General features: G+C 41.0%; 5 protein-coding genes across 5 annotated transcripts; 2 read left to right on the top strand and 3 right to left on the bottom strand.

The window, feature by feature from the left end:
- Positions 1-19: 19 nt before the first annotated feature.
- Positions 20-1,729, bottom strand: LOC122619876. The gene is made up of 5 exons (XM_043797078.1): positions 1,537-1,729; positions 1,295-1,387; positions 1,076-1,232; positions 559-692; positions 20-498 (listed from the first exon to the last, which is right to left on the bottom strand). Exons 1-5 carry the CDS (start codon positions 1,613-1,615, stop codon positions 146-148), a joined length of 816 nt encoding a protein of 271 aa, XP_043653013.1. The 5' UTR covers positions 1,616-1,729; the 3' UTR covers positions 20-145.
- A 1,799-nt stretch (positions 1,730-3,528) lies between these two features.
- LOC122621274 (fibrillin-2) lies at positions 3,529-7,697 on the top strand. The gene is made up of 4 exons (XM_043799092.1): positions 3,529-3,650; positions 3,712-3,887; positions 4,368-7,555; positions 7,611-7,697. The coding sequence occupies exons 1-4, from the start codon at positions 3,549-3,551 to the stop codon at positions 7,664-7,666; spliced, it is 3,522 nt and encodes a 1,173-aa protein (XP_043655027.1). The 5' UTR covers positions 3,529-3,548; the 3' UTR covers positions 7,667-7,697.
- A 31-nt stretch (positions 7,698-7,728) lies between these two features.
- Positions 7,729-9,049, bottom strand: LOC122621275 (protein takeout). Its single transcript, XM_043799093.1, has 4 exons — positions 8,779-9,049; positions 8,470-8,719; positions 8,207-8,340; positions 7,729-8,149 (listed from the first exon to the last, which is right to left on the bottom strand). Exons 1-4 carry the CDS (start codon positions 8,903-8,905, stop codon positions 7,788-7,790), a joined length of 873 nt encoding a protein of 290 aa, XP_043655028.1. The 5' UTR covers positions 8,906-9,049; the 3' UTR covers positions 7,729-7,787.
- Positions 9,050-9,424: 375 nt separating this feature from the next.
- LOC122621276 (circadian clock-controlled protein daywake) lies at positions 9,425-10,707 on the bottom strand. Its single transcript, XM_043799094.1, has 4 exons — positions 10,339-10,707; positions 10,019-10,265; positions 9,830-9,963; positions 9,425-9,771 (listed from the first exon to the last, which is right to left on the bottom strand). The coding sequence occupies exons 1-4, from the start codon at positions 10,421-10,423 to the stop codon at positions 9,461-9,463; spliced, it is 777 nt and encodes a 258-aa protein (XP_043655029.1). The 5' UTR covers positions 10,424-10,707; the 3' UTR covers positions 9,425-9,460.
- A 1,536-nt stretch (positions 10,708-12,243) lies between these two features.
- On the top strand, positions 12,244-13,727 carry LOC122621277 (extensin-2). The gene is made up of 3 exons (XM_043799095.1): positions 12,244-12,348; positions 12,406-12,526; positions 12,902-13,727. Exons 2-3 carry the CDS (start codon positions 12,515-12,517, stop codon positions 13,595-13,597), a joined length of 708 nt encoding a protein of 235 aa, XP_043655030.1. The 5' UTR covers positions 12,244-12,348; positions 12,406-12,514; the 3' UTR covers positions 13,598-13,727.
- The last annotated feature ends 870 nt before the right edge of the window (positions 13,728-14,597 follow it).

Below are 14,597 nucleotides of genomic sequence, written 5' to 3' on the forward strand. Positions count from 1 at the left end.
TGAACAAATCTAATAGAAATCAATGAAAAGTGTTAGGATTATAATTGGATTTGACTTAGAAGAAGGTTTTTATAGAAAGTCTACCATATGAACTAGTGACTATAGTATTGCTGTTATTTCTTTATTTGGTAAAAAAAAACACTTTTTATGTGATCATGTGTGATTTGCGACCATACAAGGTCAAGGAGGTGGGTATGTCCTCCACAAAGAAGCTGGCTGGAAAGAGGGCAAATGTCTTGTGGAGAAGATCTAGTAGCGTTCGTTCCACGGTTTCAACCACCAGTGGACGCAGTGCCTCGAAGACATTCTGCCAGTTGTCGTTGAAAAACCGATTGGTGCTTTCCTCCACCTCCTTGCTGTGGCCGTTGAAGAGGTTATCCATCCTGGTGCGCACTTTGCCGACCTCCAATTTCACCTTCACGGACGTCACGTTGTAGAATGTGTAGCCGCCCTTCTCGTAGAGGCGTGTCTTGGTGCTCATCAGTATGTCCAGATCATCTGTCAGTGGCAATACATCCGCTTATCTTCCACTTAGTAGCAATTATCATTTGCATTTACCTATTTCCATGACGATTTTTCCATTTCCCTGCAGAGGCACCAGCAAAATGCGACCGACCATTCTGTAGTGGCCATCCATGCGCATTTGGGGCAGATAGATCTTCGTGAGCCAGCTAAAATCCTTCTTGCTGACCCTGGTGGGGAAATTTAAAAACACATTAGTATAATAATAATATTTGCTGATTTTCATAAGTCTTATTTATATTTATCAATTATTATTATTCATAGATGCAAAGCCCGAAAGCCGGCTTTTTAAGTAAGCTATTTATTGCGACTGGCAATACCACGTGCGCGAAACTAATTGATAGATCAATGTGAAATAACATTTAATAGTCTAATAAATAGTTATAATATTAGAATGGATGCAGGTATTGAAACGTAAGTGCATTATCAAATCGGACAAACTTGGGTTTCTGGGAGTTTCCCATCAAAGATGTTCGCCTATACAAGCTCAACGACCTCAGTGGAGCAAGTTTTGATCGCTCTTGACGGCTGGGTGGAATCGATAGCTACTCACTTGCTCTCCTTGATCACCATTTTGCCAAAGCCACTGATCATCATATCCGTAAGATTGGCGGAAAGCGTGGCCACGTCGCTGTTGTCCTGATTGAACACCAGCTGTTCCTGCCTCATGGGATCGATGGGTCCAAAGGATTCCTCTATTTCGGGCACACCTAAAGGATAATACCAAGTCAGTCGCATGTCGCAGAATGTGGTTAACATACTTTTATCTCACCTTTGACGAGCTGGTTCATAAATGCCTGAATGGAGCGGGTTGAGCACTTGGTGAACTCCGGTTCGTAAATCTTACATGACTCCATAAAGGAAGCTGCACAGAAGCATATTTATAAATAAATACAAACGATTAAATAGTGCACACTAATATGTATAGTACATTATTTATGTGCTTTACTCTAAATATTTTTTGCCTTAAGCTTATAGCTATGGTACATATTATTCGCAATTTAAAAGACTTACGTTTTTCCGTGTAGAACGCAACGCACTGGACGCCTTGGAGGCCGGCGTGGAGCAGCATTAGTAATCCAATTAGGAGCATGGTGGAGAGCTGGCGTCACTGTCACTGCCGGAATCCCAGTCACAATCCGCAGAGATCCTTAATCGAGTTTACTACGCACGAGCTGCGAATGAGATACAACTCGTAGTGGCGTTAGCTTTTATCTGGACAATATATATATCCGATGCCTATGACTCGGCTACAATTGATGAATTGAATCTGGAGTCTCTGGGTAATACCAGAATCGAGCTATTTTCATTTGCTCGCAATGCAAAATTCAATTTATTCCATATTTATTGCACGAGAGTACGAGAACGTCACATAATGAAAAATTATCAATAAGTTGTATTATAAAAGTAATGAAATAAATACTTAAAAATTCCCATAAGAATGTACATATATTTCGTGAAATTGAATATATTTGGAATTTCACTTAGACTTATCGATACTTGTAGATAGATAGGAGTATTAAAAATGTGGCTATTAAATTTTGTCATATGGAAAAAAACCAAATAAAAACGTATATATTCATTACAAGCAGCTTTTCTCGCTGTGTAGCTGCTGATATTGCTGTTGTTATGCGACTCTGAAACTGTAGCGACTTTACCTTGCAACCGAACCGGTAAGCCAATTTAATATCTACATAGCTGGAAAATACGCTGACAACTATGGCACGAACAAAACAATGTTTTGTATCTTTGTATTCGGCTTTGCTTGGATGTGGGCAAACTTAATTGCTTGAACTGAGGTGCAATAAAAAGTTTAGATGCCATAATTAAAACATTAAATGGAGGTACGGGAGCATCTTTCAAACTGATCACAATGTGTACTTTATCCAATAACTACAATAAGTATAAGTGCATGGATTAAACTTCAATTATCGCTTGAATGATGTCATATTTTTCAGATGCTGTATACATCTCTCCTTCATTGAGTCGGTATATATAAGATATTTTGAAAATACGATTGACCGGGAAGTCTATACTAATATATTTTGTAAATACATATTTTATTTTTTGAGTCTTATCTAACAATAATATAATCAATTACGAGGAGTTGATAATTTTAGTCCCATTTAACTGAATTATGTCATGGTCTAGTAACTATTCACTCTTATACTTTACATTTACAAGCATATAACTATAAAACTTTATTTATTATCAACTCTTTGAAATTACCCTTAATAACTTAACAAGTGTATTTTAATTTTGCTAAGATGTTCGTAACTTAAATGTTACCGACTGTAGTTATAGATTCTTTGAGTTTTCAAACCCACCACAAATGTTCGAATATTGTAATAGATATAAATAGTATATAAATAGTATAAATCAATGTGTACATATATGTGTATCTGTAAGGGTATATAAACCTCGGTTGGCCGTTGCAACTTTTATTCATTTAATTTATTTCATTTCATTTCATTTTCTTATGCTCTCACATTTCGTTCTTATACACAAGTCTAGTTTGATAACACTGCACTTACATAGTAAAATAGAGATATGTATACCGACTATTATATAGCCTATATTTTGCATACTAATTTTTAAAACACATAGTACCATCATATGCTGATATGGTTAATAGTAAATATAGATATATATTGTGTATGTGATTCATTTTTTATTATAAAAACCACGACGTGCTTTACAAAGTGAAATAAAATATGATAAATATTTGAAGCAACGACTTTGATAGCATGAAAGACCTTCAAATATTCTATTGTTTGTTGCTCTTTCGCAGACTCGGAGAGTTCATCTCCCAGTGGTCATGTAAAGGAAAATAGAACTTATTGCGATAAGCTCCAAGCGGTTTTAAGTCGTTTATTAAAAATCGCAAGAAGCGTTCTTTAAGTTTGAGAATTTTTATTCTGCGATAAGCCTTTGCTTTAAGCAAAGGCATTTGCAAAATAATTTGCCCAGGCCTCTTCAGTAATATTTTGAAAGGCATCAGCATCGGTTGAATACTTTAAGCGACCATGTGGATTTGTAAAATAGTTATATATTCCCTGCTCTTCGGACTCGTTGCTGCTCAGATCTGTGAGGTTACGAGTAAAAGGCATATTAATAAAGTTACCACGGTAGGGGGTCTATCCAGAGCACTACAATATATTCTTTAAAATGTTTTTAAAATGTGTTTAGATTGTCAAAAATAAAGTTTGCTGTAAGGGATATAAAAAAGTAATTAGCAGCGCGGCACTCAGATGCGTTGCACAATGCAACGGAGTGCAAGGCTGCGGAAGTGGCTCCTGCACGAAACCAAATGTCTGTACCTGCCGGAAAGGATATGCCAACTTAAATAACGATCCATCTAACAAGTAGGTATACTCTCCATGGACTTTACCAAGTTCAAAGAAAGAAATTCACGCGTAACCATTATTTAATCAGAACAAATTTATCAGAAGGTTGCGTTTCCTCTGTTAATTAAGCTTATTTATTATATATAATATTATAAAGGGACTTGACCTAGAACTAAAAAGTATTTTTGTATGTATACAGTCTAACAAAAATTAAAAGATAAGGTGCATATATGGAAACACCAAGCTTTTGAGAAATTCCTATCGCCAGCTTTATGCATTTCCTTACATTAATTTGTGTGATCAAAAATAATGCATGATAATGGATATTTTAAAAATTAAACAAGAAGAAAAATAATGTTGATTAAGCCGTCGTGAAAGGCACGACATTGACATTGGAAAAACGCAAATTTAACGACGAGATAGTAACTTCGTTGAAATCAAAAATTTAAAAAGTTTGTATAAAAATTTCTAAAATTTCTTTTTTTTTATTTCGTTCAGATGTGTGCCCTTTTGCAAGGGCTGCAGTCGAGGAACCTGCCAATCTCCCAACCGCTGTGTCTGTTCCGACCGCCACCGGCTAGACAAAAAGACAAACAACTGCCTGCCCATATGTGACAGTGGTTGTCCGAATGGAACTTGCATAACGCCGAACAAGTGTAGGTGCAACCAAGGATACCAGCTGAATGCAACCACCCAGGTGTGTCTGCCAATATGCAAGGATAACTGCAAGGCAGCCAACGGCTTCTGCGCGGCTCCCAATCGATGCGAGTGCAATCCAGGTTTCATTGCCAAGCCGGATTCCAAATCATTTGAATGCCAGCCGGTCTGCAAAAATGGCTGCAGCAACGGGGTTTGCCGGGCTCCCGACAAATGTGAGTGCAACAAATTCTACAGAAAGCACATCGATGGCAACTGCGTGCCAATCTGCGAAGACGGATGCGTGAATGGAAACTGCACTGCACCGGACGTCTGTCAATGTCTGCCGGGATATACGAAAATCGGGCAAAATGTTTGCCTGGCCGTTTGTCCCGGTGGCTGCAAGAACGGAGATTGCGTGGCGCCCAATGAGTGCTCCTGCAACGCTGGATACACAAAGCGGGAAGGTGTCTGCACTCCAGATTGCAAGGATGGATGTGAGAACGGATTCTGTGCAGCTCCTGAAAAGTGTTCCTGCAATGAGGGGTATGACATGGACAGTGAAAACAAGTGTGTACCAGTTTGCTCAGGTGGATGTGAGAACGGATTCTGTGCAGCCCCAGAAAAGTGTTCCTGTAATGAAGGATACAGCAAGGAAACGGATAAAAGTTGTTCACCAATCTGCTCCAATGGTTGTGAGAACGGATTCTGTGCTGCTCCAGAAAAGTGTTCGTGTAATGAAGGATACAGGATGGAAACGAATAACAGTTGTTCACCAATCTGTTCAAAAGAATGTGAGAACGGATTCTGTGCTGCTCCAGAAAAGTGTTCGTGTAATGAAGGATACAGGATGGAAACGAAGAACAGTTGTTCACCAATCTGCTCAAAAGAATGTGAGAACGGATTCTGTGCAGCCCCAGAAAAGTGTTCCTGTAATGAAGGATACAGCAAGAAAACGGATAGTAGTTGTTCACCAATCTGCTCCAATGGTTGTGAGAACGGATTTTGTGCTGCTCCAGAAAAGTGTTCCTGCCATGAGGGGTATGAAATGAACAGTAAAAACAAGTGCGTACCAGTTTGCTCAGGTGGATGTGAGAACGGATTCTGTGCAGCCCCAGAAAAGTGTTCCTGTAATGAAGGATACAGGATGGAAACGAATAACAGTTGTTCACCAATCTGCTCAAAAGTATGTGAGAACGGATTCTGCGCTGCTCCAGAAAAGTGTTCGTGTAACAAAGGATACTTGATGGAAACGAATAACAGTTGTTCACCAATCTGCTCAAAAGAATGTGAGAACGGCTTCTGTGCTGCTCCAGAAAAGTGTTCGTGTAATGAAGGATACAGGATGGAAACGAATAACAGTTGTTCACCAATATGCTCAAAAGAATGTGAGAACGGATTCTGTGCTGCTCCAGAAAAGTGTTTGTGTAATAAAGGATACAGGATGGAAACGAATAACAGTTGTTCACCAATTTGCTCAAAAGAATGTGAGAACGGATTCTGTTCTGCCCAAGAAACGTGTTCTTGTAATGAAGGATACAGCAAGGATACAAATAATAGTTGTTCACCAATATGCTCCAATGGTTGTGAGAACGGATTCTGTTCTGCTCCAGAAAAGTGTTCCTGCAATGAGGGGTATGAAATGGACAGTAAAAACAAGTGTGTACCAGTTTGCTCAGGTGGATGTGAGGACGGATTCTGTGCAGCCCCAGAAAAGTGTTCCTGTAATGAAGGATACAGCAAGGAAACGGATAATATTTGTTCACCAATCTGCTCCAATGGTTGTGAGAACGGATTCTGTGCTGCTCCAGAAAAGTGTTCCTGCAATGAGGGGTATGAAATGGACAGTGAAAACAAGTGTGTACCAGTTTGTTCAGGTGGATGTGAGAACGGATTCTGTGCAGCCCCAGAAAAGTGTTCGTGTAATAAAGGATACAGGATGGAAACGAATAACAGTTGTTCACCAATCTGCTCAAAAGTATGTGAGAACGGATTCTGCGCTGCTCCAGAAAAGTGTTCGTGTAACAAAGGATACTTGATGGAAACGAATAACAGTTGTTCACCAATCTGCTCAAAAGAATGTGAGAACGGCTTCTGTGCTGCTCCAGAAAAGTGTTCGTGTAATGAAGGATACAGGATGGAAACGAATAACAGTTGTTCACCAATCTGCTCAAAAGTATGTGGGAACGGATTCTGTTCTGCCCCAGAAACGTGTTCTTGTATTGAAGGATACAGCAAGAATACAAATAATAGTTGTTCACCAATCTGCTCCAATGGTTGTGAGAACGGATTCTGTGCTGCTCCAGAAAAGTGTTCCTGCAATGAGGGGTATGAAATGGACAGTAAAAACAAGTGTGTACCAGTTTGCTCAAGTGGATGTGAGAACGGATTCTGTTCAGCCCCAGAAAAGTGTTCCTGTAATGAAGGATACAGCAAGGAAACGGATAATAGTTGTTCACCAATCTGTTCAAAAGGATGTGAGAACGGGATCTGTGTTGCCCCAGAAGAGTGTGCTTGCTATGAAGGATACAGCAAGGAAACTGAAAGCAGTTGTGCACCCATTTGTAAGGATGGGTGTGACAACGGGCTTTGCGTATCTCCAAATGTTTGCAAGTGTGATGACGGATTTTTATACCTTGCAGAATATAGGAGTTGTGGACTTAAGAAAAATGTACTCAGCGTTGCAGATTGTGATCAGACCTGCCGAAATGGAACCTGCATTGAAGGAACGTGTACTTGTGGTGAATATTATAAACTGCTTGAGGACAACAACGGGCAATTCTGTCTTCCGATTTGCGAGCCCGAGTGCATCAATGGATTCTGTGAATCTCCAGGATCTTGTGTTTGCTGGGATGGAGAGAGTCCGAAAGATGGATATTCTTGTCAATCTATGGATTCTTTTGGTTCATTAACACGCCACGAAAAGAAATTAAGACAATTGAAGTGGTCATTTATAACGATTGCTGCCATGGCTTTGATGTTGGCTATAATTACCGCAGTGGTGATGATGTATATCTTTAAAAAACGCTCGTATCACGTGGACAAGAACGGTAAGCTACAATTTAAGCAGTTTTTGAATAATTTAATGATTTTTCTTGTTTACAGAGAGGGAGTTCGGTGTATATTTTTCTCCCAAAAAGGTTGATATTATTAGAGCATAAGCTTCAACGGCAAGCCATTAATAAAATAAAGAATATACATATGTATAGTTTTTCCATTTTTATTAAACAATTTTAACAAGTTTACAGATGGCTTACTACAAGTGAACAATAATTAATTCACTTAACTATTCTTTTTACCAAGCACCTCCTTCGAACCATAAAGTTGCTCTGGCGTTGGTATGTCCTCAATGAAAAAGTTGGCTGGTATTAGATGGAATACCGTGGACATTACGTCATAAAGGATGTTCTCCACCGTCTCAACGATGAGTGGTTTTAGGGCCTCATAGAAATCGCGCCAGTTTTCATTAAAAAACTCATTGGTACTGCGCTCCACCTCCTTGCTACGTCCATTGAACAAATTGTCCAGATATGTGCGCACTTTGGTCAGATTCAGTTGAACCCGCACGGAGGTCACGTTGTCAAAGGTGAAGCCACCCTTTTCATACAGACGTATCTTTGACAGTAGCAAAATGTCAAGATCATCTGCGGGAATTTCAACGTGTAAGCTGCGCATTTGCACCCATATCACAATTTAATTACCGATTTCGATAAATATTTTGCCAGAGCCACTCAGCGGTATGAGGAGAATTCGTCCGGCCATCTCATACTTTCCATCCAGCCTCATTTTCGGTAGAAATATTTTGGTCTGCCAGCCAAAGTCTTTCTTGCTGACACTTTTGTTAAAAAAAATGTTATATATTTAGAGTGTAATTAAATATATTTGTTCTGAACTTTATGCTCTCGAACAACAGCAATTAGTAAATATGAATATGTAGTATGATTATCGTATTCTTTGTACTTACCGACTCTCCTTGACCTTTGTGTTGGCGAAGCCCTTGACCACCAGGTCAGTCAGATTGGCTCTGATGGTGGCCACCTCGTTGTTATCCTGCTTGAAGACTATATCCCTCACTCTCATGGGGTCAAAGGGACCGAACCGCTCGAGCACCTCTGGTATTCCAATGTTCAACTGATCGAGAAGCTTCTGGATGGTATTCGTAGAGCACTTGGTAAAGCCCGGTTCGTAAATCCGACATGATGGCAGAAAGGCAGCTGGGCGACACAATTGGTTTACATTGAACGAAACTGCTACTTTAAGAATATGTGCTTACGCTTTTCGGAATAGTAGGCAACAGCTGAAACCAGCGACCTATCCATGGCGATTTCATTTAGACACAAAATGGTCAATAATCCACTCCAAATGCCGAGCAAAGTGCGGCCGTAGCGCGTGCTGCTCATGCTGCCGTACTAGCAAGTGTTTAATAATTAAGTAGTTAAGTATCTAAGTAGCTCAGGGAATAGTATCTGTATCTGTATCTGAGGCTGAGGCAGCCGCTGCTCAGTCACATCAAACGGTGTCACGCTTTGAAACCGACTAGCCGGCTACTTGCTGCGATCCGGCGTTTTATTCTCAACTGCCAAGATCCGAGATTCGGGTTCTCATATATGGTAACGAGTTACAGCAACCTAACGATGCCGGGGCCAAGAACAACTCATAGTCGCTCATAGCTTTTGCTTAATATAATAACATTTTAATTCACCTATTTCCTGACTTAATTGCGAATATACAGTGAGAAAAGTATCTAGAACAAGGTAATGCATTCTTAAAGCTATTATTTACAAAAATATTTTGAATATCTTTTAATATAATAATAAAACAGCGTCACCACAAAACAAATCATAAATACATCTGTTATAAATATTATTTTTTAATATTGACAGATAGATCACAAGAACCCAAAAAAATAACATTGAAAGTACGCGACTATGAGTTAGTTTTTCTCTGCGTGGCTTTTAATGGAAGTCTTTAATCAAATAGGTAGCTGGTACATAGGCAAAAGTCTTCTTGAACCGATCCAGGAGCACTCCTTCAACTGTTTGCTCCACAGCGGGACGCAGGACCTCATAGAAGTCGCGCCAGTTTTCGTTGAACAAAGTGTGTGCGGTATCCTCCAGATCCTTGTTGCCGCCAAAGAGATTTTCCAGCTTGATGCGGAATTGCTTGATCTCGCGGAAATTTACCTTCACACTTTGCACATCAGCGAAATATCCATCTGCTGTGGCCAGCGGCTTGACAGCCATTTCCAAGAATAACAGAGCATTTTCTAAATAAACCCGCGTTTTTTAGATAGTAATTCGCATAAATTGTCGATAATATCTTACCAGCTTCGAAGTAACCCTTGCCATGACCATTGAGATTCAGGGCTACCACATGTCCTTTGACTTTGTAATCGAAATTGAAACGCAGCTTGGGAACGGAGATCAAAGCCTTGGCTACATAGTGATTGGGATCCCAGCTGAGAATTTATTATTTATCAACCCTGATTTCGTCACAATATTTTAAAAGCTTACCTGGATTCTATGACCAACGCTTGACCAGCACCTGCTACATGGACTTCCTTCAGATCGGCATTGATGGCTATTTGCCTGTTGGCATCCTGGGCGAATTTCACCCTCTTGATGTAGAGTGGATCAAAGGATCCCACGGCATTGTAGCCGGGAATTCCATCCTTCCACTGACGGAAGAAACTCTGGAAATTTTTGGTCAGACAGACATTGAAGTTGGCATCGCCCACAGCACAAGGAGTTAGGAAGTCCGCTGAAAGTATTACAATTAAGAATATTATTAACTTTGCACTTTTTTAACAAATTATTTGGAGAACGTTTATTACGCTTCTCTGCCAGATATTTTGCTCCTTCAACTGCTGAAAGGAGTACGGATACAATGCTCAGGAACTTGGCAACTTTGATAATCATCTTGATGATTTAATTCCAAAATGTGATGACTAGAACCGTTTTCTTTGAATGCTCTGATTGAAATGACGACTTTGTCTGGTCTCCGGTAATTTTATTCGAAATGGAACGCTTGAATGTATAACTTTTAATATCATTTCTTTGTTTTGCTGTTTTATATTTATTTAGTTTATTTATTTCTACTCTGTTTTCGCTACAATTAGTAAGTAAACGAGTTTGGCCGCATTAGACTTGTTGTGGTCGTACAGGGTGCCTAAATCATTCGAGTCATCTGATGCGATACCCTAGCCCGAAAATGCATTAATTTTGACAATATTACTTAGCCTTTGGCTCGGCGGCGACTCCACTTCCAGTTGTAAGCGACAGCAGTTCCATACTACGGCCATAATATATATATCTAGATACTTAGCCATATATTCTAGGCGGTAATTATCCCACTTTCGCTGATGGCGAACTGGTTCCACAAGACCATTAAAAAGCGACGGCTCAGTATGACGGCGGTAATGCTGACGGATTCATGTGGTTTTGTAGATCTCTCCTGAGAAAATGTATTCTTATAAATTATAGACGAAATTCTAGTAAGCCGCCTTTGCATAGATGCATACTCAAGTGAGGAAAAGAAGCCAAGCGAATGTATTTATCTGCATGCAACCATGACCAAGGTCTGCGGTTCGTGGGTTAACGAACTGGTGGTTTTGGCATAAGTATCTACACAGAAAATAACGAATTATGAATTATGTATCATGAGAATTTGGTCTTATCTGCATACATTTTTTTATTATTTGCCACTGTGAGACCTGAAAATCAGCCATAATTTATTTTATGCATTGCTTGCTGGCTTGGTACTTGCTCTATTTCGCGCAGTGTAGAATGATTTTAACTGGATGAAAATCCCCAAAAAGTTGGAATAACGTCAATACAACTGTGTTTGTTTTGAATGTTGTTTGGGGACTTTGGCTATATATCTTATATCACTTGGATCCTCGTTACTGGTTGTTTGTGAAATAAGAAGAAAACATCGTAAAAACAAATTTTAAATTTTAAAATCTACATAGATCTAGCGAAATCAACGAATTTTTTCTGCGTTTTCTATGACGCAATTACGGCAACCAGTTTTCTTAGCCGAAGCATTGACTAGGTCAGTATACCAGCATATAAGTTTTTGAATTGCTTTCTTTTCTTTTCCTTGCTGCAAGTGTGAGTTTTGACAGCCCAGGAGTAATGGCTAAATCCGCTGTCAAATTGCTTGTTGTGGTTGCAGATTGCTTTCGGCCAGTGCACTTCACTGGGAGCAAGGTGTTTGGCCAGGCATTTGCAATCGATTAGCAGCTGGGGGGGAATTGACTTGCATAATTGGAATGCTTAGCAAGTGCAACACTTCCGCACCTCTCAGTACTGGCATTTAATTCTTTTCTGGATTGTTGTTTTCAGAGATGGCAGAGGTACTTACGACTTGGATGTAGTTCTATATAGTAAGATGTGGAATAAGTACGCAGTGTACCTAGTTGTCATCGCTGCTGCTGCTCTGATCTCATTGCGTATGCGTGAGTGTTGCGGCCTGGAAGCATAAATTGCTGGCCAAGAATTCGAGTAGACGACGTTAACAACCTGATTGGAAATTGCTGCGCGTCGTCGCTCGGCTGGTAAGTGAATTACCTGTAGAGGCGAGTGAGTGGGTATACTCATGTACGCTCATGTACTTACGTCCAGCTGGCTGCCGACCGCTTTCGATTTCTATGCTGCATTCCAAGCCAAGTCGAATCGAATCGGTTCTCGGATCGGATCGGGAGTTCGGGTCTCAGTGTACGTATTCGTTTTCGGTCTCTGAACGCAGCTGATCGCCAGATCCAGAGACTTCGGCTTGAAGCTTTAGTTTCTGCCATGGTTGTTTTCCCCTCTTGGCCCGCTTTGGCAAAATGTTGAGTGCGGTATAAAAAGCGTTGCACGCCCTGATTTTCTTTTGAGTTTGTCGTTTCGATTCGCAGAGTCTCGTGTGCAAGTGCAGAGCATATTTTCCATTTTCGCAGTGCATTACTAATTTGGGAGATTGGTGAAAACGGTTCGACATTGACTATTGGTTCTAAGCTTGGCGATATGTTGAAATTGGTAAGATGCAGCGGAAGGTTGTTTATAGTGCTACATCCCAAAAACTCGATATCAATATCGGTATGCAAAAAGGTGTTTTCAGAATTTGCGCAGTGAATTTTTAGAATGCAATTTAGCCAACCGGTTTGATCAGATCAGTGTCTATGATAAAAAGTAACTTAATTGCGGGTTTATTACTCAGCCATGTCCTTGAGTGAATGTTTGTGCACTGATAATCAGAGCAGCTAATTAAGGTATTTAGCCCAAAGTAAGGCAATAAAGCCAAAGTTCATGTGTAATTGCTGTTTCTACAGATGGGTGTGACCAACATAGTGATTTCATGATGCAAACGATTTGAGTCACTCCCCACTTCACCTCTTTGTTTTTCGTTTTCAGACCTTGAGTTTGGGGCTTCTGCTTTTGGCGGGCCACAGTGCGTATGCGCAACATCAGGACTACACCACACCGGTGCCCATTCTCAAGCAGATCGACAAGCACAACGACGATGGATCCTACACATATGGATACGAAGCGGCCGATAAGAGCTTCAAGATCGAGACCAAATACGCGAATGGGGAGGTCTACGGAAAGTACGGCTATGTGGATGACCAGGGCAAAGTGCGGGAAATCGAGTATGGAGCCAGCAAGCGTGGCTTTGAGCCCGCTGGCAGCCACATCAATGTGCCACCACCCACGCTGACCAACAGCAATCCCTATCCATTGGGACCCAACGAACTGGACGATGGCCAGTATCGCGAGGACCCCGCCGTGTACTACAAGGACCAGAAGTTCAATCGCCCCCTATCACCGGCCAGTAAATTCAGTCTAAACGATTTCGGACGCGGCCAGCAGCAGGCGTACGCCCCGCCCCCTCGCCAGCCCGCCCCCCAAGCGCCCTACTACAATCCCACACCCCAGTACTACAATCCCCCGGCTCCGCAGCCCCGCTACTACCAGCCTCCGGCCCAGAACTACTACAATCCCCAGCAGCAACAGCCGTACCGAGGGTTGCCGGAGCAACATCATCCCTCCCTGCGGAACCTCAACCTGTACACCGGTTCCTATAGCATCGACTATACGGGCCGGAAGTAGGAGGAAGTAGGAGGAGGAGCTTTGGATGGGGGGGATCACCTTTGAGTTGGGCCAGAGAGTCAGGGACTGAAGTGTCCGAGGACAATGTCAACTTGTTACTGCCAAATAAATCAGTCACTCCGCACACCCCACATATATCTATTACTGTACCTGTTTGTATATGTTCTTGAATGTGTGTAATAAATAATCGAGTTTCGAGACCTGAAGCGTTTACAGAGAAACAAAATGTTTTTGGTAATTGCTGTACAAATCAGAGGCATTTAGGAGCGCCTTTAAAGTGTTTCATTTTTATAGTGAGAATGCCTGTTATTTTGGCTGTTATTTCCTGCTCACTAATTGTTCTCAGTGCCGAGAAGTATTTGAAGTATCTGCTTTGGCATTCAATTTAGCCAACTACCAGGTTCCGCTTCAATTAAGCCGCCCCACAGCAGAAATCGTAGCAAAATTCAGCCGATTGAAATAAAGACAAAGAGCCCAGCAAGTGGCCAATAATCGTTAGGCCATTACGTCAACACAGAATGATCGAGCCAAACCAAAAGCAAAAAAAAAGCCAAGCATTGTGGCCAACTCAGATAGAAAACCAAAGTAGATTTGCTGTTGAGTGGAATTCGGTGCACTTATGCAATGTGCTGGCCCCAAACCACTTTCAAATGCACTGCCACCAACGTTCGACCAGTTGGCCATAAGCTGTTGGCCATAAGCATGGTCTATGGTCTATCGTCTATGGTCTATGTACTTTGTGCTGGGTGGTGGAGCCACTGCCTTTGTCTTTTGGGTGTGTGGACTGCAGGTAGTGGAAGCAGTGCTTTGAGGCTTGTTGGATAATTGGAAGTCACCCTCGGATCAATAGGCAAACAAAGAGCTTAAATCAGCGTTGTACTTATCTGTTCGTTAGCTTTAATGGGCTATTAATTAGGTAATTTAATTGAATTTGAATTTAATTTTACGAAGGCTTCTCATTTTATTAAAACTGAAAATTTTTATATATGCCTACAGAAAT

The sequence above is a fragment of the Drosophila teissieri genome, chromosome 3R, assembly GCF_016746235.2.
Source record: "Drosophila teissieri strain GT53w chromosome 3R, Prin_Dtei_1.1, whole genome shotgun sequence".
Taxonomy (NCBI): Eukaryota; Metazoa; Arthropoda; class Insecta; order Diptera; family Drosophilidae; genus Drosophila; species Drosophila teissieri.

Excerpts from the sequence above, each read along its gene's own strand:
- LOC122619876 (XM_043797078.1), bottom strand. The coding sequence starts at position 1,615 with ATGCTCCTAATTGGATTACTAATGCTGCTCCACGCCGGCCTCCAAGGC. Across the intron at positions 1,233-1,294 it reads TATGAACCAGCTCGTCAAAG|GTGTGCCCGAAATAGAGGAA; the intron begins GTGAGATAAAAG and ends ATTATCCTTTAG. Across the intron at positions 693-1,075 it reads ATGGTGATCAAGGAGAGCAA|GGTCAGCAAGAAGGATTTTA; the intron begins GTGAGTAGCTAT and ends TTTCCCCACCAG.
- LOC122621275 (XM_043799093.1), bottom strand. The coding sequence starts at position 8,905 with ATGAGCAGCACGCGCTACGGCCGCACTTTGCTCGGCATTTGGAGTGGA. Across the intron at positions 8,720-8,778 it reads TGCCTACTATTCCGAAAAGC|CTGCCTTTCTGCCATCATGT; the intron begins GTAAGCACATAT and ends TGTGTCGCCCAG. Across the intron at positions 8,341-8,469 it reads ACAAAGGTCAAGGAGAGTCG|TGTCAGCAAGAAAGACTTTG; the intron begins GTAAGTACAAAG and ends TTTTAACAAAAG.
- LOC122621274 (XM_043799092.1), top strand. The coding sequence starts at position 3,549 with ATGTGGATTTGTAAAATAGTTATATATTCCCTGCTCTTCGGACTCGTT. Across the intron at positions 3,888-4,367 it reads AATAACGATCCATCTAACAA|ATGTGTGCCCTTTTGCAAGG; the intron begins GTAGGTATACTC and ends TATTTCGTTCAG. Across the intron at positions 7,556-7,610 it reads GTATCACGTGGACAAGAACG|AGAGGGAGTTCGGTGTATAT; the intron begins GTAAGCTACAAT and ends TCTTGTTTACAG.
- LOC122621276 (XM_043799094.1), bottom strand. The coding sequence starts at position 10,423 with ATGATTATCAAAGTTGCCAAGTTCCTGAGCATTGTATCCGTACTCCTT. Across the intron at positions 10,266-10,338 it reads AAAATATCTGGCAGAGAAGC|CGGACTTCCTAACTCCTTGT; the intron begins GTAATAAACGTT and ends TAATACTTTCAG. Across the intron at positions 9,964-10,018 it reads GCGTTGGTCATAGAATCCAG|CTGGGATCCCAATCACTATG; the intron begins GTAAGCTTTTAA and ends ATAAATTCTCAG.